This window comes from Hemitrygon akajei, chromosome 13, assembly GCF_048418815.1.
Source record: "Hemitrygon akajei chromosome 13, sHemAka1.3, whole genome shotgun sequence".
Classification (NCBI taxonomy): Eukaryota; Metazoa; Chordata; class Chondrichthyes; order Myliobatiformes; family Dasyatidae; genus Hemitrygon; species Hemitrygon akajei.
Genome location: NC_133136.1, coordinates 33,331,536 through 33,356,091, shown reverse-complemented (window position 1 = coordinate 33,356,091; position 24,556 = coordinate 33,331,536). Strand labels below are relative to the sequence as shown.

The following is a 24,556-nucleotide window of genomic DNA, read 5'->3' as shown; positions in this document are numbered from 1 at the left end:
ATGTGAACTAATTACTCAAGGTTACATTGTAACTAGTGTGAAATTCATTAATTAGTATCTGATTCACATGTAGAAAGACCCCAGTTCTTGTATCAACAGTTTTGATATGTCTGTCAAGAGATTCAAATAAGGAATATCCTGATTTGTGCATAATTCCTCTACCAGAATCCGGTTCACAGACAGAATAATTTGATTAGTTGTAAGTCATGTATCAGATCAGTCTGATTCACACAGGGACTGCATTGATTATTCTGAATCTTCAATACCAAGAGCAAATATACCAGTGTATTCTGACAAGTATGCGATTCATATCCAGAAATAATTTTGACTCATTTTGCATATTTTCTGATAAGTGCATAATTCATATATGAAGAACAAAATGGTTCACATGACAAATGATTGGTGTTTAGATGTTACATTAGCATCAGACTGATTGGATGTTTTGATAGGTGCCTAATTCCAGTATTGAGTCACCTGAGTTATGAGCACTTTATATGTCTGATCAATCTCATTCACAAGAGGAGTGTTCTGATCAGTGTGTAATATCTGTCTCGGGGTCAAATGGAAGCTCAGTGGAAATATTATGTCTCGTATGTCAACCATATAGGAAAAGCAGACTAAATCAAACAGTTTTGCACTGATTAGTGTGCAGATTGCACAGAAGATGATCTAGCTTTTGTGTAATTCTGACATCGGGTCAGACTGATTCACAAGGGGTTGTTATGACTTACGTTTGACTTATGTATTAGAAACAGAAAGGTCTACGTAAACAATGATTTGATTGGGATTGGAAGGTACCTTGGGCAGAAAAATTTGATCACTATGTAAATCATTTATCATTATCGCATAGGGAAGTATAAGTCATGTACCTGGATAAGATGCACTCGCGTATACTAACAGGAATCATCGGAATCATTCAGCCTTTACTTATTCCACCCATCACCTCCCAGTTTCTTACTTCATCACTCTCCCCCACCCACCTGGCTTCACCTATAACCTTTTATCTTGTACTCCTTCCCCTCCACCCACCTTATTCCGGTATCTTCCCCCTTCCTTTCCAGTCCTGATAAAGGGTCTCAGCATAAAAAGTTGACTGTTTATTCATTTTCATAGCTGCTGCCTGGCCTGCTGAGCTCCTACAGCATTGTGTGTGTGTGTTGCTGTGGATTTCCAGCGTCTGAAAAATCTCTTGTCCTTAGTATCTGAATAATGTGGATTCCTGCATCAAGAGCAGTCTAGTTCACACCAGATTATGTACGGCTTTAAGTGAATTATTCACATATAAGGCTCTGACTTAATCACAGGTGCGATGCTAAGTATGTTGTCCGTGTATCGGGATTAATCTCAGTCAAGTGTTGTTTTCAAGTGGCAAGTATTCTGATTACTGAGTAACCCCCCCATATCATGACAGGCTCATTAATGCACGGTTTTGATCTGAAATATCAACACTTACTTCGCTCTCCTTCCCCCCACCCGCCACCACACAGATGCTGCTTAGCTCTCTGTCAGTAAATTTTTTTGTTACAGATTCTGCTTCTCCTGTCTCCACCTCACAAAGTGTTATGTACAGATTAGTGAGAACATCTCGTAACAAGGTCAGTCTCATTGCTTGTTTCATTTGTAATTCATAATTCAGGCCAGACTGATTCCCATGGGACATGGAATAAATAATATGTGATATATCCAACAGAACAGAAAGATTCGCATCAAACTTCAAAGTTCAAAGTAAAATTTATTATCAGAATACATATATGTCACAACATGCAACCCCGAGATTCTCCTTCTGCGGGCATACTAGCAAATCTGTAGAATAGTAACTGTAAACAGGATCAATACACAACAAACTATGCAAATGAAAATATAAATAAATAGCAATAAATAACAAGCATGAAATAACAAGAGAAAGTTTCCTTAAAGTGAGAAGTAGAATGAGTGTAGTTTTCCCCTTTTGTTCAAGAGCCTGATGGTTGAGGGGGAGTAACTGTTCTTGAACCTGGTGGTGTGAGTCCTGAGGCTCTTGTGACTTCTACCTAATGGCAGCAGTGAGAAAAGAGAAGGGGAAAGAGGCCTGGGAATATACGCATAAGGAATGATGCATCAATTGCAAAATCCTTATATCGAAATCAGAGTGAACTACAGATTAAATAAACTGTTTAGTTTATAAGTGATAGCTTACATGAATCTGATCCATGTAGACATTTCCAAACTGGTAAATAAATCATGCTTCAGGATTGGATGCATTCGTGTGGAATGAAGTGACTAACGTATAGTTCCATTATTTGAGATCAGACTGATTTCACAGGAGGATTATTCTGATTAGCATGGATCTCCATATCAAAAACAGACTAATTTAATAAAACAGGCTATCCTGCTGTCTCACTTTCATGCTATTTATTTACTTATTCCATCGATCGGGGATGTTCATCAGGAGTGCTGTGTATGCAGGTCACTTAGTATTATCAGGAGTCCCATCCATCCATCCAGCATCCTCTTTGGCAGGACATGACGATGCATAAAAATAAGGATGGTCAGGGTGAGAAACAGTTTCTTCCCTCAGACCATTAAGCTTCTGAACTCCCTGTCACATCCCGTTCAAAGTGTCACCAGATAATCTGTTCTGTATCTTACAATACTTACTTTATGCACTTGCTTATACCTGTAATTCGTCTGTAGATATTATCCTAACTTTCATAAGTTATTGTATGTTACATGTGTGCTATGTGTACTACTGTGCTTTACAGCCAAGTTTGGAGAAATGTCTCGTTTGATGGTATATATGTTTCTAGTTAAATGACAATAAACTTGACTTATTATTTTTAGTAACAGAGTAATTTTTGTCTTGCACTGTACTATTGTCGCAAAACAACAAATTCCACGACATATATCAGTGATAATAAACCTGATTCTGACTCTGATTTTCAAGGAGTTATGTTCATATAAGAATTTGTTTCATGCATTGTCAATTTTACATCGGAGCTGCTCAGGTTAGTGTGTGAATTATGTATGAGAATCAGACTGAATCACACACGGTGCGATCTGATTCGTGAGTAATTTAGTGTATCACGAATAGATGGTTCCACATGATAAATGATCAGATTAGTATGTCATTCATATCCAACATCAGACATGTGTGGAACATCTTAATCAGTGTATAAATCAGATATCAAGTTCACATTAATTCACTTGAGGGATGTTCTGATTATTGTATTGTTCATGAATAGTAATTGGGATCAGCCTGGTTCTCAAAGGAATCAGTCAGGATAGTGAGTAATTCATGAATCAGTGTCAGATTGCTTTTAGCGGGGAGAATTCTGATTATTATATGATTCGCCTAGAAGAATTACAGAAATCCATTGCAAAATAGTTTGATTAGTGTGAAATCACATATCATGCTTCACTTTATGCATCAGGTTTGAATAGATTCACACATCCCATTAGTGAGTAAATCATATACTTGGATCAGTCAGATTCACTGGCGGAACATTCTGATTAGTGACTGTTTGTGTACTGTAATTAAACTGACTTGCACAAGAATTATTCTGATTAGTGTGTGATTCATAAATCAAGATTGGACCGATTCATATGCAGAGTAGCTTGATTTGTGAATAAATCAATAGTATACCGGGATCTGATTAATTCAAATCAACAAAGACTTGATTAATGACAGATTTACTTGAGGAATGTCATGATTATTTTGTGTATAAGAAATGGCCTCATTTGTATGGGAACTATTCTGTTTATTGCATAACTGAAGTGTGATGATCAAATTCTCATTGGTGTATAATTCTTGTATCAGGGTGGGACTGATTCACTTGATTGTTTATTCTGTAAAAGACATCAGCATCAGACTGATTAATTATTCTAATTAGTGTGTAAATCACCTATCAAGAACACACTAATTCAAATGAAGATTGTTGTGATATATACAGTAGATGTAATAGATATACTGTACATATATATATAGTATGTGCATTGGAATCAGGTTGACTCATACTACAGGGGAAGAAAATTTTTGAACTGAACTCAAAATATTTCTGCTCTCACAATAGGATTTGTACTCTCATTCTCTGGATTATTAGTGCAGACATATAAAATGTCTATCTCGTAGCCTCCTTCTCCTTAGGCAATACCTCATGGTCACAACTAATTAGCTATTCATTTGTAAAATTTCCGCAGCCATTCAAATGGCGAGATTTAAGATAAGTATATAATTCATGTACCAAAATTAATTTTGTTCACAAGGGGAATGTTCCAATTAATGTATAATTCATACAAGAACAAATAGATTCTCATGTGGAATGTCTAGATTAGCATGTAATTTATGTCTCAGACTTTATTCTAAATTATGTGTAATTCAGTAGAGGGAGGTTTAATGTACTTGGAGAAGGTAACCATTTTTATTTAGTTTCTCCCTTGGTATCAGTGTTCACTCTGAAATTATAACTGTATTAATTCAATGATATCATCTGCGGGGTCACAATTGTTTGGAGTTTTCTCCCCCAGTGAGCTGAAGAGGTTGAATATGTACATCCAAGGTAGGGAGATTTTTAGTCTGTTGGGGGTTGTCAAAGCCTATTTTCTGTTTGACTGATATCAGCTTTTTATTGTGAGCATTCATTCTTCCGCTGCCACAATGTGATTTGCGCTCTCGTCCTCAGGATTATTCGTGCAGACATCTGAACTGTCTGTCCAGTAGCCTCCACTCCATAGTCAATATCTAATGATCATGCAGTCTAATTCTTTGGATTCTGAGGTGGCTGCTAGTATCTACAGGGCATGTCGAGGGCCTCTTCCACCATTTCAACCAGGTTTCCATGTGTTCCAATATAGATACTTGAGGTTCTTAATGCCATCCCAATGCTTCCCTTTTCATTTTGAGTTGTTATGGGGCTCAGATTCTCACAAGTTGAACGGGACCTTACACTTCTTAAAAGAGGCTTTGAAAGCATCCTTGGATCATTTACTCTGTACTTCTGACAACCCTTTGCTGTGACGGGCTCAGAACAAAATACCTGTTTCAAGACTTCGGTGTTCGGAATATCGATGACATAGCATGTCGATCAGAGCAAGCTGAGTGAAATTAGAGTCTCAGAGCTGAGGTGATGGCCTGGAAGAGATAACTGAGATCAGGTTGTTACCGTGCTTTTGTTATTTGCAGAGAGAGTGTTGGTAATACCTCTCAAATGACCTGAAATGCCTGCCCTAAATGATCCGACCTCCAGCGGCATTCAGAAGGGTAAAGGTAATTACTGCCCAGCAGATCATGTTTTGTTCAAGCTTGTGGTCTTTATCTTCAAGCACTCTTTTACTCAGAGATCTAAAGGCTGTGCTGGTCCAGTGCAGTGGTGAATTGTGTCATGAATGCCTGCCCAAGCTTTTGAAAATAAACCATCTTTTCCATGTTCTTCTTGCAGATTTTTATTGTCAAGGAATGATGTTGTGTGTTGAGGAATGGAATTTGTGGAGAGACTTTCTCTTTTTGTTTTATGTGAAGTTTATACTCTCGTGCTTCAAGTAATATATCAGTGACAGTTGGAGCTCATCTTCCAAATATCTGCATAAACAAGTGTCATTTTAGTGACATAGTTGCTTCATTTATTGCTCAATAGGAAATCCATTGAGCAAATAGAAATGGCAATATATTTCTATAACTCTTCATCAGTTAAAAAGCCATTCTTAGAATCAAAGCACCAGAGATAGTGATTTTAGTAAATAATTGATTTATTCATTGTTCAATAGGAATTCCATTGAGCAATAGAAATATCAACACATTTTGACAATTTTACATGATAAAAGGCCACTCCCAAAGTCAAAACATCAGAGATAGTGATTTTTATTGCCCGTTCCTATTTGTTTTAATCTAAGGAATGAATTTACAAAACTAACCTTTTCAAAATCATTCTAACTAAAACTCAGCACATCACTTTACTGGTTCCTCTTTTTCTCTCTCCAATAAGAGAAGGTTTGCCAAGGACATCTTCATAAAAAAAATTTGGGTTAGGTTCTGAGTGGTAAGTGAAAGATGTATAATAGATACAATATGTGGAAATTTTTTCAAACAAGGTTGACCTCATAACCTACCTAATAATGAAACGCACTCGTAGGTGGGTGAAATATCTATTGTGGACACCTGTCACATATAATGCAATATTTATAAAGCACATAAAATTGAACAGGGTAAAAAATTTAATTGAGCAATTACTTTTTAAAATCATTGAAGTAGGAGTAATCCATCAATGTACATTTAACTGACAAACTTGTTAAAGCATTAAATCTACATTGTATAAATGAATTATTATTCACATTAGTCGACAAGAATCAGGTGTTACAGGAGTTAAAGTTGAAGTGGCCCTTACTCCTACAGTTCTGCTTCACAGCAGCATTGGAATCAAGTGCCTGTCTCAGATGATCTGATTGTGTGGATTGAAGCTCAAGCCCTCTTCATTCAGGAAAGCTTCTGCGGCAGAACCTACACTCAGTCGAAGCTGAAGGAGCAGAAACAGAGGCTATCCAAAGTGAAAAATAAAATTGCTTTTGTCTTGAAACTAGTCTGATGTTACACCAATACAGTCTGGCAAAATGCCTTTCGATCAGACAGAGCAAACTCACTACTTCTATTTGGCCAGCTATGAATTTGGGCTAGCACCTGTTACTCAATCCAGCCATTTATTCGGTCATCTGACTATTAAAACAGCATTTTAGATTCTCTACTCCAATGTTGTTTATTGTACTTTAACTTGTACTTTCGTTATCTTCTGAATACAATGAAATATGATGTGCCGGCTTTCTTTGCTACGTGAGGAACTGCTCCTACTCCCTTTTTTCTTGTGTTCTTGCATTTTGTCAACTTCTGGAGTACACATAACTGTTATGGAACATCGATCAGATCAGAGTCTCTATCTTTGGCAATGATGTCTGTACTGAGTGTGATCTTAATGATGACCAGTTATGACAAGAAAGTGATATCTTCCTCCTCCAAAGCGACAAAATAGATGGTTAAAATTATAATAATTAACTTGATACTATGCTTGATTAAAAATGTGCAACTCTTATGTTGAAGTTAAATATAATTATTAATAGCTCAAATATAACACATTAAAACAAGCCCACAGTAGTTCTTGCACACAAAAGTGGAGCATGTGATGTGTATATCTCTTTAAGCCCCAAGGAGTCACAAGATAATCTGAGAAATCATTAGCTAAAATTGCTACCACCTACCATTTGTTGTTTCCCATGACTTCTGCTGAATTTTACCATTTGCCTGCAGTTGGTTGCAATTGTTACGAAATATGAATGCATCAACAAAGAAAATTACTTTGTCACTGCAGAATTCAGTTTCTTATCAGTCTGCATTCTATGTGTCAACAAATACACAAGACCACAAATTAAGTTCATTAATCAATAATCCAGAACAAAGCAAAACAATATGCAAGCAGGTTTAGAGGCTCCGAAAATTGGGTCCTTTTTCCGTTTTGACTTCATTTGATAATGTTTCTAAAATATTATTTCATCACGTCATGAAGTGGACATGTATGTAAGTCAGATGACAAACAGTATGTTTGCTTTAATGCGAGCAGTCTCAAGTAAAAAAGCAAGAAGTGATTGCAGTAACACAGGGCTGAAATGTTTCAAAAAATGTGAAAAACTGTTTTATTGTTAATTCACACTTTTGATACATGTACAGATGATGTCACTTTAAACAGAAAATCGTACCTGGTTACCATTTTTACTTTCTAGGACGTCACATGAGGGTGCCTGCTTTGAAACAATGTAAAGAACTAGCAGTCTGTAGCAGAAGATTGAAGACTAACCACATTTATCTGCCTTGTAAATAAATTATTGCCAGATATAAAATAAAAACAAAAATTGCCGGAAACACTCAGCATGTCACAAGTTCCTGTGGAAGAACAAATTAAGTTGATATTTCAGGTCAAAATTCCTTCATCATTATCTCTCCCGGTCCTGACAAAGAATCCAACTTGAAGAATCAGCTCAACTTCTATTTCTACAGATGCTGCCTGACATACTGTGTGTTTCCAGCATTTCTGTTTTTTCCAGATTTCTGTATTTGTTTTTTTTATTCTTTTACCTCTTTTATATACACTTACATTGTCTTAATTGACCTATGAAAATCTTAAAAATTGGTGACAAGGAGAGCAGCAGACTTAATATATCAGCATATACAAACAAGCTAGAGTAACTCAGCAGGTCGGGCAGCATCCTTCGTCACGGTATCGGCCCAAAACATTGACTGCTCGTTTCCACAGATGCTACCCAACCTGCTGAGTTCCTCCAGCTTGGTTGTATGTGTTGATCGGACCACAGCATCTGCAGTGTACTTTGTGTTTAATATATCAGCAGAATGGAGCATGCCCCAGGATATTACCATTGAATAAGAAAGGAAGAATCTGGTTGCCCGAATGAATAATACTGGGAGCCTCAACATGTGTGACCAAGCTAAAAACCATTGAACTCACATTCCAAACTATGCATGTGTCGTAAATATCATGGAGATTGAAGGAGAAGATGAAATTGTTAGAACTCATATCGTGAAGAATTGCAAGCATAAAAAAATAGTTTGGTTTAGACTGGATCAAAAGCAAAGCGAATTAACTTGTGCATTATCTGGAAGATTAATCCAAAGTTTCCAGAAATAACTGTAATTTTTAATTTTGAGTCAAAACCCAGAAGTACGATGAGATAATTAGTGAGTTCATTTTTTATTTCAATTGTCATTTTAAATTGATAGATAATTTTGCAAAAACTAAATCATTGATTGTGTAATTACAATAAACTGTTAATTGTCAAGAGCAAAGAAAATCATCTAACTTTGGATGATGAGTTCAGGAAATTGCATGAAGCATCTTCATTTGTAATGAAAAGTAAAATATCTTAATTTAAAGGTTGTTGACATTGAAAACATTAAGAGCCTTCAGCAATGCATAAAAAGAGTGAAAGAAAATATAACACAACTAACTTTATAGCTAGGTGTTGGTTCAGTGTTCCACGTGATTCCAGATCTTACAATCTTGCTCAGAACACTGCAACAACTGTTGAAGAAATATAAAAAATGGATGTAGAGCAAAGAGCCACAAAGTGCATATGTTGAAGGCTGAGAAATTGAAGACAGTCTTACTCGATACTATAGGAGGCATGAATTGAAGATGATGAGTGATGCAGTATTGTGTTGTAGATACAGTAATATACCACAGGATGAATAATGGGCAAGAGAAAAGAACATAAATTTTGCTTCTCACATCATCAGCAAGAGCAAGATCACTTTGCAGCTTTGAGAAGGAAGCATGTGATATGTTCCATCGGTTGTTTTACCCAAGAAAGTTACCATTCAACCCAATACATCACAATGGCATTTTGGATGCAACGAGGTGCATCAAACAAGCAGAAAGAAGAGAATTTGGTGAACTTCATATGGAATACACAGGAATAGTCATTATGACACTCTGGCACTAAGTCTGGCTTGCACCTGAACTGGAGGGTAACTAATATCCTAGCAAGAAGGTTTGCTAGTGCCACACAGGGAGGAGGGGGAAGGGTTAAATTAGAGCTGCATGAGATAGGAACTAGTGCACTAGAACAGATAGAGGAGTATTTGTGGAGAATGGTGTTCTTACACCTATATACAAAGTCAAGAATCAAAAGGTTGAGCAAGATAGGACTAATATTCTGAGCAAACACGAGGAAATCTGCAGATGTTGGAAATTCAAACAACACACACAAAATGTTGGTGAAACACAGCAGGCCAGCTGAGTATATTTAAATGCACGGGAGATTTTAACGCATGAAATTATGGCGTTGTTACCATTAGTGAGACTTGGTTACTGGGACAGGACTGGCAGCTCAATGTCCCATGGCTCCATTGTTTTAGATGCGATATAACGGGAGGGATTACAGGGGGAGTGGTGGCAATACTAGTCAGTGCTCAGTCAGGACAGACTGGAAAGCTCGTCTAGTGAGGCTTTATGGGTGCAACTGAGGAATAAGAAAAAGTATGACCACGTTAATATTATAGACTACCCAACAGTCTGTGGGATTTAAAGGAACACATTTGTAGAGAGATTACAGACTGTTGCAAGACACATAAGACTGTGATAGCAGGTGATTTTAGCTTTTCACATATTGACTGGAGCTCCCATACTGTTAAAGGGCTGGATAGAAAAGAGTTGGTCAGGTGGATTCAGGAAAGATGGTACATAGAAGTCCCACTGAGGGTGTGCAATACTTGATCTCCTGTCAGGGAATGAGTCAGAGCAGGTCCTTGAGGTGAGGTTCTAAGTTGGAGAAAGGCCAATTTTGATGTTATCAGAAAGGATTTGGTAAGTGTGGCTTTGGGACAAGTTGTTTTCTGGCAAAGGTAAGTGAAATTTTGAGAGTACAGAGTTTGCAGGCTTCTGTCAAAATAAAAGAGAAAGCTGATAGGTTTAGGGACCTTAGTTTTCAAGAGATACAGTATTGAGGCCCTGGTCAACAAAAAGAAGGAGGTGCATAGAAGGTATAGGAAGGCAGAAACAAATGAAACACTCTAGTTCTGTCAGCTAGGGACAACAATCTCTGGCTCCGCCAAACATGTGAGATTGAGGTGTAAGCCCATCCTGAAACCCCATTTGTGTGGATGCTGCCTGATTCGTTAACCTGTTACAAATAAGTTCCATGAAATAACAGACAGTATACACATGCAATTAAATGATTTAGCATTATGATTCTTAATGTGACTAAAGGGTTAGTAAGAAAAAACAAAAAAAAAGAAAAGAACCCATTTTAATGAAGCAGTCTAACGTGCACAAGTTGGTGCTCACGGTTTCCCCTTCGCCGATCCTCGGGCTTCGTTGGATCATGGCCCCGCTCCGATCTCTTCTCTCCGGCATTTTCTCCCTTCATCTCCCACCGAACAAAAGACCCAGCTCACCTCGGTGCCAGGCACACAACACAAAAAACACAAAAAACACAAAAAACACACTCCCTTCATTGGACAGCTCACATTCCAAAGCACCCGTTACCTCTCACCACAACCCAAACACTGCTTCTACAGAAAAACCATTACATCAGCAGTGAAACCTTTCCCAGGGTGTTACACAAATGTGGTACTTGAAAAATATAAGAAATGCATCTGAACACTTAAGAAGGAAATCAGGAGGGCTAAAAGACGACATGAGGTTGCCCTAGCAGACAGGGGAAGGAGAATCCTAAGGGCTAAGACAGATTTATTAAAAGCAAAAATAGCAAGGGACAAAATTGGTCCTATGGAAGATCAGAGTGGTTATCTACTGTATGTGTGGAGCTGAAAGAGATGGGGGAGATCTTAAATAGATTGTTTGCATCTGAATTTGCTTGGGAGATGGACACAGTGTCTATGGATGTGAGGCAATGCAGCAGCAAGGTTATGGACCCTATAAAGGTTACAGAAAAGGAGATATTTGTTATCTTAAGGCAAATCAGGATGAATAAATCCCCAGGGCCTGACAATATGCTCCCTCACACGTTGTGGGAGCGTAATATAAAAATAAAAGGGGCCTTAGCATAGATATTTAAAACACTCCTAGCTACTGGAGAGCTATCAGCTAATGTTGTTCTATTGTTCAAGAAAGGCTCAAAGAATAAGCCAGGAATTTATAGGCCGGTAAGCCTGATATCAGTTGTTGGAAAGTTATTCTAAGGGAATGGATATATAGAAGTATTTGGATAGACAGGGGCTAATTAACGATTGTCAATGTGGCTTCGTGCATGGTAACCAATCTTATGGAGTTTTTTGAGTAAGTTTCCAGAAATGTTGATGAAGGCAAGGCAGTGTATGTTGTCTACATGGACTTTAGCAAGGCCCTTGAAAAGGTCCTGCATGGGAGGTTGGTGAAGAAGGTTCAGTTGCTTGGCATGCAAGACAAGGTAGTAAATTGGATTAGACTTTGGTTTTGTGGAAGAAGCCAGAGAATGGCTGTAGATCATTGGCTTTCTGTCTGGAGGTCTCTGAGTAGCAGAGTGCCACAGGAATTGCTGCTGGGTTTATTGTTGCTTGTCATCTATATCAACAATCTGGATGATAATGTAGTAAACAGGATTAGCAGATTTGCAGATGACACCAAGATTGGGTTGTAGTGGGCATGTGGTGGAAGACCATCAAAGCTTGCAACAGGATCTGAACCAACTGGAACAAAGGGTTGAAAAATGGCAGATAGAATTTAATGCAGACAAGAGCAAGGCATTTCACTTTGGGAAGACCAGTCAGGGTAGGTCTTACATGATGACTGGTAAAACAAAGGGATCTAAGAAAACAGATCCATAATGCCTTGAAAGTGGTGTGAACGGTAGATAGGGTTGTAAAGAAAGTTTTTGGCACATTGGCCTTCATAAATCAATGTATTGAGCACAGGAGTTGGGGTGTTATGCTGAAATTGTATAAGGCGCTGGTGAGCCCTAATTTAGTGTATCGTGTGTAGTTTTGGTCACCTACCTACAGGAATGATGGAAATAAGATCAAAAGATTGCAGAGAATATTTACAAGGATTTTGCTGGGTCTTAAGGACCTGAGTTATAGGGAGAAGTTGAATCAGTTAGGACTTTATTCCCTAGAACTAGAAGATTGTTGGGAGATAGGGTAAATGCATCAGGCTTTTTCCACTGACGTTGGGTGAGACTACAACCAAAAGCTATAGGTTCAAGTGGAGTGCGAATACGGAATGAGCTGACAGCACAAGTGATTGATGTGGGGTTGATTTCAATATCCAAAAGAAATTTTGATAGCTAGATGGATGGAAGGGGTATGAAGGTCAGTGTGCAGGCTATTTGGACTTGGCAGATTAACGGTTTGGCGCAGACTAGATGAGCCGAATGGCCTGTTTCTGCACTCTAGTATTCTATGACTCTATGATAGCAATCATGGTAAGCCTTTTCTACCGGCCTTGTATCGATCAAATCATTGTTCAACAATTGAAGTATTAAGAACATATAGCAATTGGAATAATCCTTCATAAATGGTTTTGCAATCACAGACTAGACATTTTCAGAAAGCAGATGTACTATAGACTTCTGTGCAAAATTAAATTTTATCATACTAGCCAATGGTCTGTCAAAGTAGAAAGAACATGGATTCCTGAACCACTGCTGAACAGACTATTTTTAGTCCATATCTGTCCAAACTATATTGAGTCCAAATTTGCTCTTTAGGACTTACCTAAAGAGTTTTTCTCTGACAATGTCCCATATTTGCCCTTTGGGAAACTTTCTGGAATAAAATTGTATCAAATATAATTCCTTGATATTATCTGACTTCAAGTGAATCAGCTGAAGTTTCAGTCAAATTGTGAAGGAAGCTGCCAAGAGGCAAGTGTTACAAGGGCGCTTAAAACATTTCAAGAATTCTTGTGTTTAATGAATATCACTTGGCCTATTTCTTGAGAAAGTACAGAACAACCCTGAACATCATCACAAGTTCACACTAGTAGAACTCACAATGAAATTGTGAATAAGCAGTGTTTTGAAACTCTAACTTAAGAGTTAAGCAACATTGTCTTTGCAGAAGTATCCAAGAAAGAACACATTTTTAAGCAAAATGAGTGTGTTCGTGTTCTTAGTGCATTTACTAAGGTGAGCTCACACAGAGATTTGTAGAACCAAGTGATATTTGTTGAAATTAGTGATAAAAATCTGAAAATTTAATTCAGATCAAATGATCTCTGTTAAAGATGAACCAAGTCTGAATTTTGAACCATTCGATAAAGAAATTGTTTGTGAGTTGGACCTATTGGAGGTTTGAGACCGTGAGTAGCAAGTCCCAAAAGGAAACGGAACATTTGAGTTCAAAGCTCCAAAGTTGATTCAACACCGAAACTTGTAAGGAGATCAGGAAAATAATGAAAATGTATTACCAGATGAAACTTATAGTTGTTTTTCATTAAATATACATTTTCATTGCTTTTTATCTCTGCTTTTTTTAAAACAAGGGAAATTGTGTGTATTTCATGCAAGCAACATGTTACATTTTTTCTAAATTTGGATATAGAATTTGATTGTCATCCTATTGTATAGTCATATGGCATTCCTGCTTATCAAATAATGCAACAGATTCACAGACATGTTGACTGTTTATTCCCTTCCATAGATGCTGCCTGACCTGTTGCATTTCATGTTTGCTACTCTGGATTTCCAGCATCTGCGGATTTTTTCTGTTTAAAACTAAATATGTCTTTGTTTAGTATGCTGACTTGAAAGAAAACTTCTACTTCTTTGGACATTTATTTAATCTGCTTCAGTATATTTTAAGGAAATTAAAACTATGAATGAAATAATGCCAACCAAAATTGATTTCCAGGACATCCTGAACTGCCGTTGTTATTTCTATAGTGCACATGTGCCTCAGGTGCAAAGTGATATTGTTACAGTTATTTTTCAGATTTTTTCCATATTTGAATAAGTAATTAATAAACTACTTGCTCTGAAATACCACTCCTCCACTATAGTCAGTATGGTAACAAATCATTTGTGTTTTGTTTCAGGTATACTGAAAATTACTTCTGTGGAAGTCGGGGTTGTGGCTATTAAAGCAATTAACAGCAATTATTATTTGGCTATGGACAAGAAAGGAAAGATCTATGGCTCAGTAAGTATTCTTTAAAAGTATTTCAATTATAAAGTATTTAACAGAGATTACTGTGATTAATGGCTTCATTATCTACAGATTATAATGAGGTCAATAATTGACTTAGTTTTTAAATAAGACAAAACCTAAATCACAGAACATAACAACTGTCGGATTACTGCTGGTTTGGTTGGATTGATTAGATTAGGTTTAATTGAACTAATTGCTTGAAAAATTACTGTGTTAACTTTAGCCCTCTTGTGGCTTCAGGGGTACTCTATGATCTAAATAAGCCTTTCCTCTATTTAATGCATTGAAATTTTTTTTAAAAAACTATTCGGTTTTTATTCCCTATTTGTCCTGAAAATGCCAGCTCATACTCAGTTATAGATCCATTGAGTGGAACCTCCTCTTTCTCCAAGGGGACATTCTTCATATATGACCTCAGAACTTCAGAAATGCACCCCAAACTAATTGAATTTGCCTTCAGAGCAACAGTTTGGAGTAGTAATCACATTTGATTCACCCCTCCTTCTAGGCCGGATGATTGAAAGTCATTTGTAGAGTGTAGAACAATCGAAGCAGAATGGTAGTTACCCTAATTCTTAATTTGAAAATAATGCAAAATTATAAACTGAATATGCAAGCAGAATAAAGACGACTAAAATAATACTTCAGTACTGTGGACACTGCAGTTGTAACCTGAATTATGTATGTTTGATGACTTAAATTATCAAATCAATTTTCACCACCATTATCATAGGATTAGGTGTTGAGCTATTAAGTGCTCACTTACTTTGAGATGGTTCTTTGCAAGAGATTCCATGCCCATTTGTTATCTATCTAAGAATCACAGTACAGCCCTTTCAATATAATTCTAATCATACAGCAACACCAAAGCTATTAATAAATTTAACAACTGGCTCGGTGTGCCTCCTTGCTTAGCCAGTTGTCAAAGCTATCAAAACCTTTGAAACTTTCTTAATGGAAAAGCCTAAATCTATTTGGCATTCTTCATACAGTAAAAATATTCTTTTCCCTTCTGAAATAAACACCAAAACAATTGAAATACTGAAACAGACTAGTTTATTGAAACGTATAAATGACCCAGTACACACATTGTTCCCTTGCATCAGTTCCTTTCGAATGAAATTAAATGCTCTGATCCTGTGTTGGTTCCAACCTGGCTCAAGTTCAGAAGGAAAGTTCCTTAGCACAAGGGCTGAGGAATTTATGTAGTTTGCAAAGCCACACCAAACACTCATCAAGAACTTAATTATTTCTGTATTCTCATGGTGTCTCAAATCTCCTGACACTAATATGGAGAAATGCAAGGTTGCCCACATGAAAATTCTGGTATTTTAAAGAAAACCAGAGCCAATTTCTTTTGTCTGTAAGATGGTAGTGGTCTGCGCTTGAGATTTTTTGCTTAAAACAACTAGAACTGTCAAACATGAGCAAAATAATCCAGATTCTGTAAATGTGAACATTGTGAAAAGATTCAACAGGTCAGGCAACAACTTGTGAGAAAGAAAAACAGATTGATCTTTTCAGGCTTGTGCATTTCATGACCTGAAATTTTAACTCTGTTTCTCTCTCCACAGATATTGTCTGACTTGCCAAAAAATGTTAAGCATTTTCTATTTTCATAATTATAATTATGTGTGACTGAAAATACTTAAATCCATTAAAAAACTTAAGAAGTGGCAATTCGAAGAGGAGATCTGGAGAATTATATTTACAAGGCTTTTCAAATCTATTTAATTTAAAGGGAGTCCTGGAGTCAGTAGTGAAAAATTACATTCAAGAGGACCATGTGATCACTCCAATTCATCAAATGTAATGTTACTTAAACCAAAAAGTTTGTTCTTATTGAACTGTTGCTGAGCAACCTCAAATGGGTTAGGGCAGACTATTGAGCTTCCAGTCGTGCCCCTCCTGCAAACAAGTCTCACTAATTTCTACAACATCATAATCAGGCATTGATCCATCTCCTGAGCTCATCCACCTTTCCTAAGATAGTCCTTGCATTGAAATATACACAGCTCAGGACACTGGTGGCACCATGCTCAACCTTTTGATTCCAGACTTTGTCTGAGGTCTTATGAACATCTGCCTCCACTAATTGTTCTGGCTCGCTGGTTCACATCCCCCTGTAACTCTACTTTACACCAAGCCTTATAGATGATGAGCCACAACGGACCCAGCACCGTTCCCTGCAGCACTCCACTAGTCACAGGCCTCCATTATGAGAGGCAGCCATCTACCACCACTCTCTGGTTTCTCCCACAAAGCCAATGTCCAATCCAATTTACTACCTCATCTTGAATGCCAGGGGATTGAACCTTCTCAACCAACCTCCCATGTGGACAGCATCCACTGTTTTGCCTTCATCAGCTTCCCTCGTAACTTCCTTGAAAAGCTCTATAAGATTGGTTAGACATGACCTATCATGCAGGCAAGGTTATCAGAGACACTGGAGGTCTCCCTGCCTTCCCACATCCCACAAGAGGACCATTCTGCTATCCATGTAATGGTTTTAACACTGTTAAAAAGCTATGATGAAAATGGTTCAACTATTACCTGTATGTCTGAAATAAATGCCATGTATTTGTATTCATTCATGCAGCTCGCTCTCGAAGTCTTGGCAATACAACTGTAATAGCTGAATTATTCTATCTAATACACGTTCTCTGATTGCTATTCCCATTAAATGATGTTTTCAGATCGTGACCCTGGTCACACTCTATTTAACATGATTAACCCTCCCTGTGGAGTAGAACTTGAAAGACCACCTCTGGCAATGAATTTGCAGTCTGAGAGCAATTTATCCACAAGATCATTCTGAAGAAAATAATGTCATACGAGTCTTCAAGAGTCAAATTAATGTTATTTCATTTTCTTTTCATTGAACTTTATATCTTACGGTTATTTTATTTGTATTTTAATCCATTTTTATGAGCAACAGTAGTCAGTCAAGAAATACTGTATTTCAACTTGACTTTTTAAGATGGTTAAAATGATCAAGCTATCCTAAAGTTAGTCATTGCTTTATGAGACACGCAAACATGATGTAATGCAAAGGCATTTGCTTTCGTGCATTTACTATTTGTTAGAGACGATTCACAGTGGGAAGCATTGCCAAAAATGAAAAGGAACATGAGATAAAAATTAGGTTATAGGACCATGTTCAAATTTTGTCAAGCTTGAATGAGATGTTCCAATGTTTGAGGACCTGGTAAGAAAACAAGAGATGCATGTATATGGACTGATGAATCCTGACTGAGAGAATGGAAAAATACAAGAAGTTAACTTGTATGTTATTAGTCAATGGAGAAAGAGAGGAAGTTCAAACAATTAATTTAGGATAGGAATTTCCGCACATATCTTCATCAAAAATCTCATCTCCATTCAATTTAGTAGATAACTGGCAAAACTACAGCTAGTCAAAGCAGGTAGAGTCTAACCACAGAACATAAGATATGATTTCCTGATCATCTGGCCCTAAATAATTTTACCTGAAATAAATCGCATGAGCAATCATTTTGAGTGAAACCATCCATTCGCAAATCAGTCTGCACACTTTTAGTCAAGGTAATCGGTTTATTATTGTCACTTACCGAGATACAGTGAAAATCGTTTGTTTGCATTCCATCCAGATCAATCCATACATAAATACATCAGGGTAGTACAAAAGGAAAAAAAATGAATACAGAATATTGTGTTATAGCTACAGAAAAAGTGCGATGCAGGTGGATAAATAGAATAAAAGGGCCACGGTGAGTTACACTGAGAGGTTAAAGGCTTATTTTTATTGTTCAGACATCAATTCTGTCAACTTTCAAAAAATTATCTACTGCTTCTTTAAACTCCAGCATAGAGAATTCTAGAGGTTCATCACCCTCTGTGAGAAGAACCCCCCATGCACCTCAAATTTAACTGCGTCACATCATTTGAGATTCTCCCACTAGAGGAAATATCTCAATCTCTATCCTCTCTAGCCCCAGCAGGATATTATGTCTTTCGATATCCCTTACTCTCATGAACTCCAAAGAATATCACTCTAATTTCCTTTACTATTCATGATAGAATGGCCCCCTTATCCAAGGAATTAGCCCAGTGTCAAGTCAAATCAAGTCTAGTTTATTGGCCTATGTGAAAGTACGGTAAGGTACAGGTGTGATGAAACATGTGCTTGTATTTCAGGCACATAGATCCAGACAAAACACAGAAATTATGTATACACTCAGTCGTCACTTTATTAGGTACACCTGTACACCTCATTAATACAAATATCTGATCAGCCAATCATGTGGCAGCAACTCAATTCATAAAAGCACACTAACATGGTCAGGAGATTCACTTGTCGTTCAAACCAAGCTTCAACATGGGGAAGAAATGTGATATATGGTATGTGGAATGATTGTCGGTGCTAGATGGGGTGGTTAGAGTATCTCAAATTGCTGATCCCCTGGAATTCTCATTTAAAACAGTCTGTAGAGTTTACTGAGTATGGTCCAAAAAAGCAAAACACGTCCAGTGAGCAGCAGTTCTGTGGGTGAAGACACTTTATTAATGAGAGAGGTCAGAGGCAAACGTCCAGCCTGCTTCAAGCTGACAGGAAGCTGACAGTAACTCAAATAACCATGCATTACAACAGTAGTATGCAGAAGAGCATATTTGAATGCACAGCATGTTGAAACTTCAAGTGTGTGGTCTATAGCAGCAGAAGACCGCAAACATATACTCAGTGGCCACTTTTACTAGGGGCCTCCTGTGACTAATAAAGTGGCTTCTGAGTGTAAATTATACAAGACAGAGAAGGAGAATAAGACGGCAATAATTCTTCAATGCAGAATTAAAACATGAGGCAAGTCCATGGTAGTGCAAGAAGTGGCATATTGGGTTCTGTTGTAGAGGTAGGATTAGGGTTGTGCACGTCATTTCAAGAATCTGATGGTTGTGGAAAGTAATTGTTCCTGTATCTTGTGGTATGGGACTCCTCTCTTCTGGACCTCCTGCCCAATGGTAGCAGTAAGAAGACAGGATACTGTGGTTGGTGGGGATCCCTGATAATCAAAACTCTCCAACTTATCACTGTCATCAGCCAACCCACCAACAAGGACGTATAAAGAAACATGCCAGAAAAGGCCAGCAATATCATGAAGGATCCCACCCACCCTGCTCTTGGACTATTTGCCCCACTACCATCAGGAAGCTACGTAACATCCACGCTAGGACCAACAGACACAAAAACAGTTACTTCCCCAATCAGTAAGGCTGATCAAGATCTCCACACCCCAACCACCACTACTTTATCATTTCCTGTCAGGGTCGCCTTGTGTACAGACACTCCCGTATCTGGTGTCATTTTATGTCCATAGTCAATCTGTGTATACAAGCTATCCATTGTGTTTTTTGCGCTGCATTGGATCTGGAGTAGCAATTACTGTATTTCATTCTCTTTTGCACTTGTCTACTGAAAATCTTGAATCTTGAGGCAGCACTTCAGTGGAGATGAGAGTTCTGACTGAGTTAGCTGCTGCTCAATGGAATTGCTACCCCAGGCCATGATGTAACCAGTCAGGATATCTTGAAGAGAGCATTTTTACGAATTTATAAGAGTCTGCCATAACAATCTGTTTAACATAGAACATAGAACAGTAAAGGCCCTTGGCCCATGATGTTGTATTGACACTTTAACATACTCTAAGTTCAATCTAACCCTTCCCTCCCACATAGCTTTCTATTTTTTCTATCATCCATGTACCTATCTAAAATGTCCCTAATATCATCATAATGCCCCATCACCATCCCTAACAGTGCATTCCATGTGCCTACCACTCCCTGTTAAAAAAACTACCTCTGACATCCTCTCCTACACTTTCCTCCAAACACCTTAAAGTTATGTTCTCCTCATATTTGCCGTTTATGCCCTGAGAAAACGTCTTTATCTATGCCTCATCACCATCATTATATGCCATGTGACGTGATTGTTCTTGGCAAATTTTTCTGCAGAAGTGATTTGCCATTGACTTCTTCTGGGCAGTGTCTTCACAGATGAATCCAGCCATTATTAATACTCTTCAGTAATTGCCTGGGGTCAGTGGTCACATAACCAGGACTTGTGATATGCACCAGTTGCTCATATGACCACCCACCACCTGCACCCATGGTTTCACGTAACCCTGATGGCGGGGCACTAAGCAGGTGTTACACCTTGCCCAAGGGTGATCTTCACGCTAATGGTGGAAAGGAGCACCTTACACCTCCTTTGATCGCGACATATCTCCACCCCGTCACCTATGTCATCTAGTACGCCTTCTAAAAATAATCTATATTCAATTTCTCCATTGACTTTATATCATTTCTTCAACAAGAGGACCAAAAATATGCAGAGTATTCTGGATGTAACCTTCTGTACTTCCCACAGCAGCAGTCTTTCTCCATTTAGATAGCAGATGGATAATGGTGTTTGAACAACCAAGCTGTAAAGTTAAAACAACACACACAAAATGCTGGTGGAACACAGCAGGCCAGGCAGCATCTATAAGGAGAAGCACTGTCAACGTTTCGGGCCGAGAACCTTCATCAGGACTAGCCTGGCCTGCTGTGTTCCACCAGCATTTTGTGTGTGTTGTTTGAATTTCCAGCATCTGCAGATTTCCTCGTGTTAGCTGTAAAGTTAATTTATTACAATACCATGAACCTCTAGGACTTTAAATTGATACAGGTATATATTTATTTATCTGTAACTTGCTTTACTAACATTGATGAATATGATCCAGATCTTAATTTGAAAAAGTATTCGATAAATTGCAAAATTCATTATCACTAAAGCACAGATAATAAAGTGAAGATTTATGCTTGCAACTGCTTGTTTTTTGTTTTGCAGAAAGACTTTAACATTGACTGCAAACTTAAAGAAAGGATAGAAGAGAATGGTTACAACACCTATGCTTCCATGAAATGGAAACACAATGAACAGCAAATGTTTGTGGCCTTGAATGGAAAAGGGGCTCCACGGAGAGGACGCAAAACAAGACGGAAACACCCATCAGCCCATTTTCTGCCAATAGTGGTGAGGCAGGAAGTCTCTATCATATCAGACTAGAATCAGCGAAGATGCAGCCAGCACCACATTAACGAGTCCTGGTCTTAATTCAACACTGCATTTCTTTCCTTGCATCGCATGACTCTATTAAAGTGTTGAAGTCTTAATGAAGAACATTATCGGCGCACAGGCAGTAAACTCTCAGACATCTGCTTGTAAAACTTGGAACAAGCCTTTGATATTCAAATGATCGTTACTGGCACAAGGGGTTTCCATGCCAGTAAAGAATGAAGCAAATTGATGAGAACTTATTTCATTGGCAGCCAATGTCAAAATGCCTTGTGATGTAACCTGAGGCACGAGAGACAATCCAGTTGTACAATGTCGAATGATCTTCGTGAGAAGATGTTATTTATGGAGTCCTAACCCATATCAAAGACATATGCTCACCCAAGCATGATTATCCATTGAATGGTTAAACACGCATTTATCTGGAAGCACTTTGGATCAGATGTGAGAAGAACTGTTTTTGTACTGCACTTCAGTGCAACAGACAGGACCCAACAAATACAGGAGATATTAATCTGCTCTAACAAAATGAGTCTTGATTTGCTCTTCAGTTTATCAATTCTAAGCTTAATGTGTAAACTGTTTCTTTACAAAGCCTGTAAACCTTCATGAAATATATTGTTGCAAGATTAAACTTGATATTGAACCTTGATTGAAAATAATCTCTAGAAAACAAATACAGTACTTTATAATTAAATTAGTATTAAGATTAGGGCACAGTATATTAATCTTAAAATGTCCTCAACTGTTTTGTTCAAAACTAGATTCATTTTGATGGAGCAACCTAAAGAAAAATGCCAGTATACATCCATTTTTCATTGTAACACACTGAGTTGCATTAAGCTCCTATCGCAGTGTGAGTAGAAAACACTAGTAGTTAAATTGTATTTTGTTCTAAATACTTCTAAAGATATTTCTATTAAGATTAATATTGATGCTGCATTCTCTTCATACTTGGTTGTTGTAAAATAGTTTGTTTATTTTGTTGTTCGGGAATAGTATTTTTGGTATGAAGAAAAGTTTTTTGGCAAGATGGACTGTAGATTTCTTCCCAAATTTAACCCCTTTATTGCTGGTATTTCATTATTATTTAACTTGTACCATTCCTGGCGTTTCTGTCCAACACATCAGGCGTCTAAACTGTTACTTGATCACTAACTGTACAAAAGATGTTTTCTATGTTGCATAGTGAAAACCATTTGTCCACTTTACTGTTTTTTTAATAAAGCTGATTGTCTCCAAAATATGGATCAGTGTATCTAAGTTATGGACTCAGGGTCATGCAGTCTAGTAACAGACCCTTCAGACCAACTCACTTCTGTCTGCCACTCCTGAGCTAAATCGCATTTGCCTGCATTGGGCCTATTTATCCCTAAATCTTTACTATTGCTGTAGCAATGCAAATGTAAATGTTATAATTTTACCTGCCTCTACACTTGCTTTGACAGTTTGTTCTACATACTCACCCTTGTGTTAAAACCTGTCCACTCAGGTCCTGTTGAAACCTTTCTGCTCTCACCCTAAACGTAGAAACGTAGAAAACTTACAGCGCAATACAGGCACTTTGGCCCACAAAGTTGTGCCGAACATGTCCTTACCTTAGAAATTACGTAGGGTTACCCATAGCCCTCTATTTCTCTAAGCTCCATGTACCTGTCCAGGAGTCTCTTAAAAGACCCTATCGTATCCACCTCCACCACCGTCACCAGCAGCCCATTCCACGCACTCACCACTCTCTGCGTAAAAAAATTTACTCCTGACATCCCCTCTGTACCTACTTCCAAGTACCTTAAAACTGTCCCCTCGCATGCTAGCCATTTCAGCCCTGGAAAGAAGCCTCTGACTATGCACATGATCAATGCTTCTCATCATCTTAAACACCTCTATCAGGTCACCTCTCATCCTCCATTGCTCCAAGGAAAAAAGGCTGAAACCTATGTCTTCTACTTTTAGACCAGAAAAAAAGTGTGAAAATCTATTGCATCTAACTCTTCTGTGATTTTATAGACTTTTATAATGTCACCTCTCAGCCTTTTTCACTGTAAGGTAAATAGTCTCAGGCTATCTAATTTCTCCTTATAACTTATAACTTATAACTCAAGATAGGCCTCAGTATGTGCGGTTGGGAGACTGTAGGTCTGACACGGTGGTCAGCAGCACAGGGGCGCCGCAGGGAACCGTACTCTCTCCGGTCCTGTTCACCCTGTACACATCAGACTTCCAATATAACTCGGAGTCCTGCCATGTGCAGAAGTTCGCTGATGACACGGCCATAGTGGGGTGTGTCAGGAATGGACAGGAGGAGGAGTATAGGAAACTGATACAGGACTTTGTGATATGGTGCAACTCAAACTACCTGCGTCTCAATATCACCAAGACCAAGGAGATGGTGGTGGACTTTAGGAGATCTAGGCCTCATATGGAGCCAGTGATCATTAATGGAGAATGTGTGGAGCAGGTTAAGACCTACAAGTATCTGGGAGTACAGTTAGACGAGAAGCTAGACTGGACTGCCAACACAGATGCCTTGTGCAGGAAGCACAGAGTCGACTGTACTTCCTAAGAAGGTTGGCGTCATTCAATGTCTGTAGTGAGATGCTGAAGATGTTCTATAGGTCAGTTGTTGAGAGCGCCCTCTTCTTTGTGGTGGCGTGTTGGGGAGGAAGCATTAAGAAGAGGGACGCCTCACGTCTTAATAAGCTGGTAAGGAAGGCGGGCTCTGTCGTGGGCAAAGTACTGGAGAGTTTAACATCGGTAGCTGAGCGAAGGGCGCTGAGTAGGCTACGGTCAATTATGGATAACTCTGAACATCCTCTACATAGCACCATCCAGAGACAGAGAAGCAG

At 38.2% G+C, this 24,556-nt stretch overlaps 1 protein-coding gene across 1 annotated transcript in view; it reads left to right on the top strand.

Moving 5' to 3' along the window:
* Nucleotides 1-22,958, top strand: part of fgf10a (fibroblast growth factor 10a) — a 157,667-nt gene extending 134,709 nt beyond the window's left edge. The window contains exons 3-4 of the mRNA XM_073064376.1: nucleotides 14,505-14,608; nucleotides 21,483-22,958. Of these exons, the coding sequence (XP_072920477.1) occupies nucleotides 14,505-14,608; nucleotides 21,483-21,701 (323 nt within the window). The 3' untranslated portion in view covers nucleotides 21,702-22,958. The remainder of the gene's footprint in view (nucleotides 1-14,504; nucleotides 14,609-21,482) is intronic.
* Nucleotides 22,959-24,556: the final 1,598 nt, after the last annotated feature.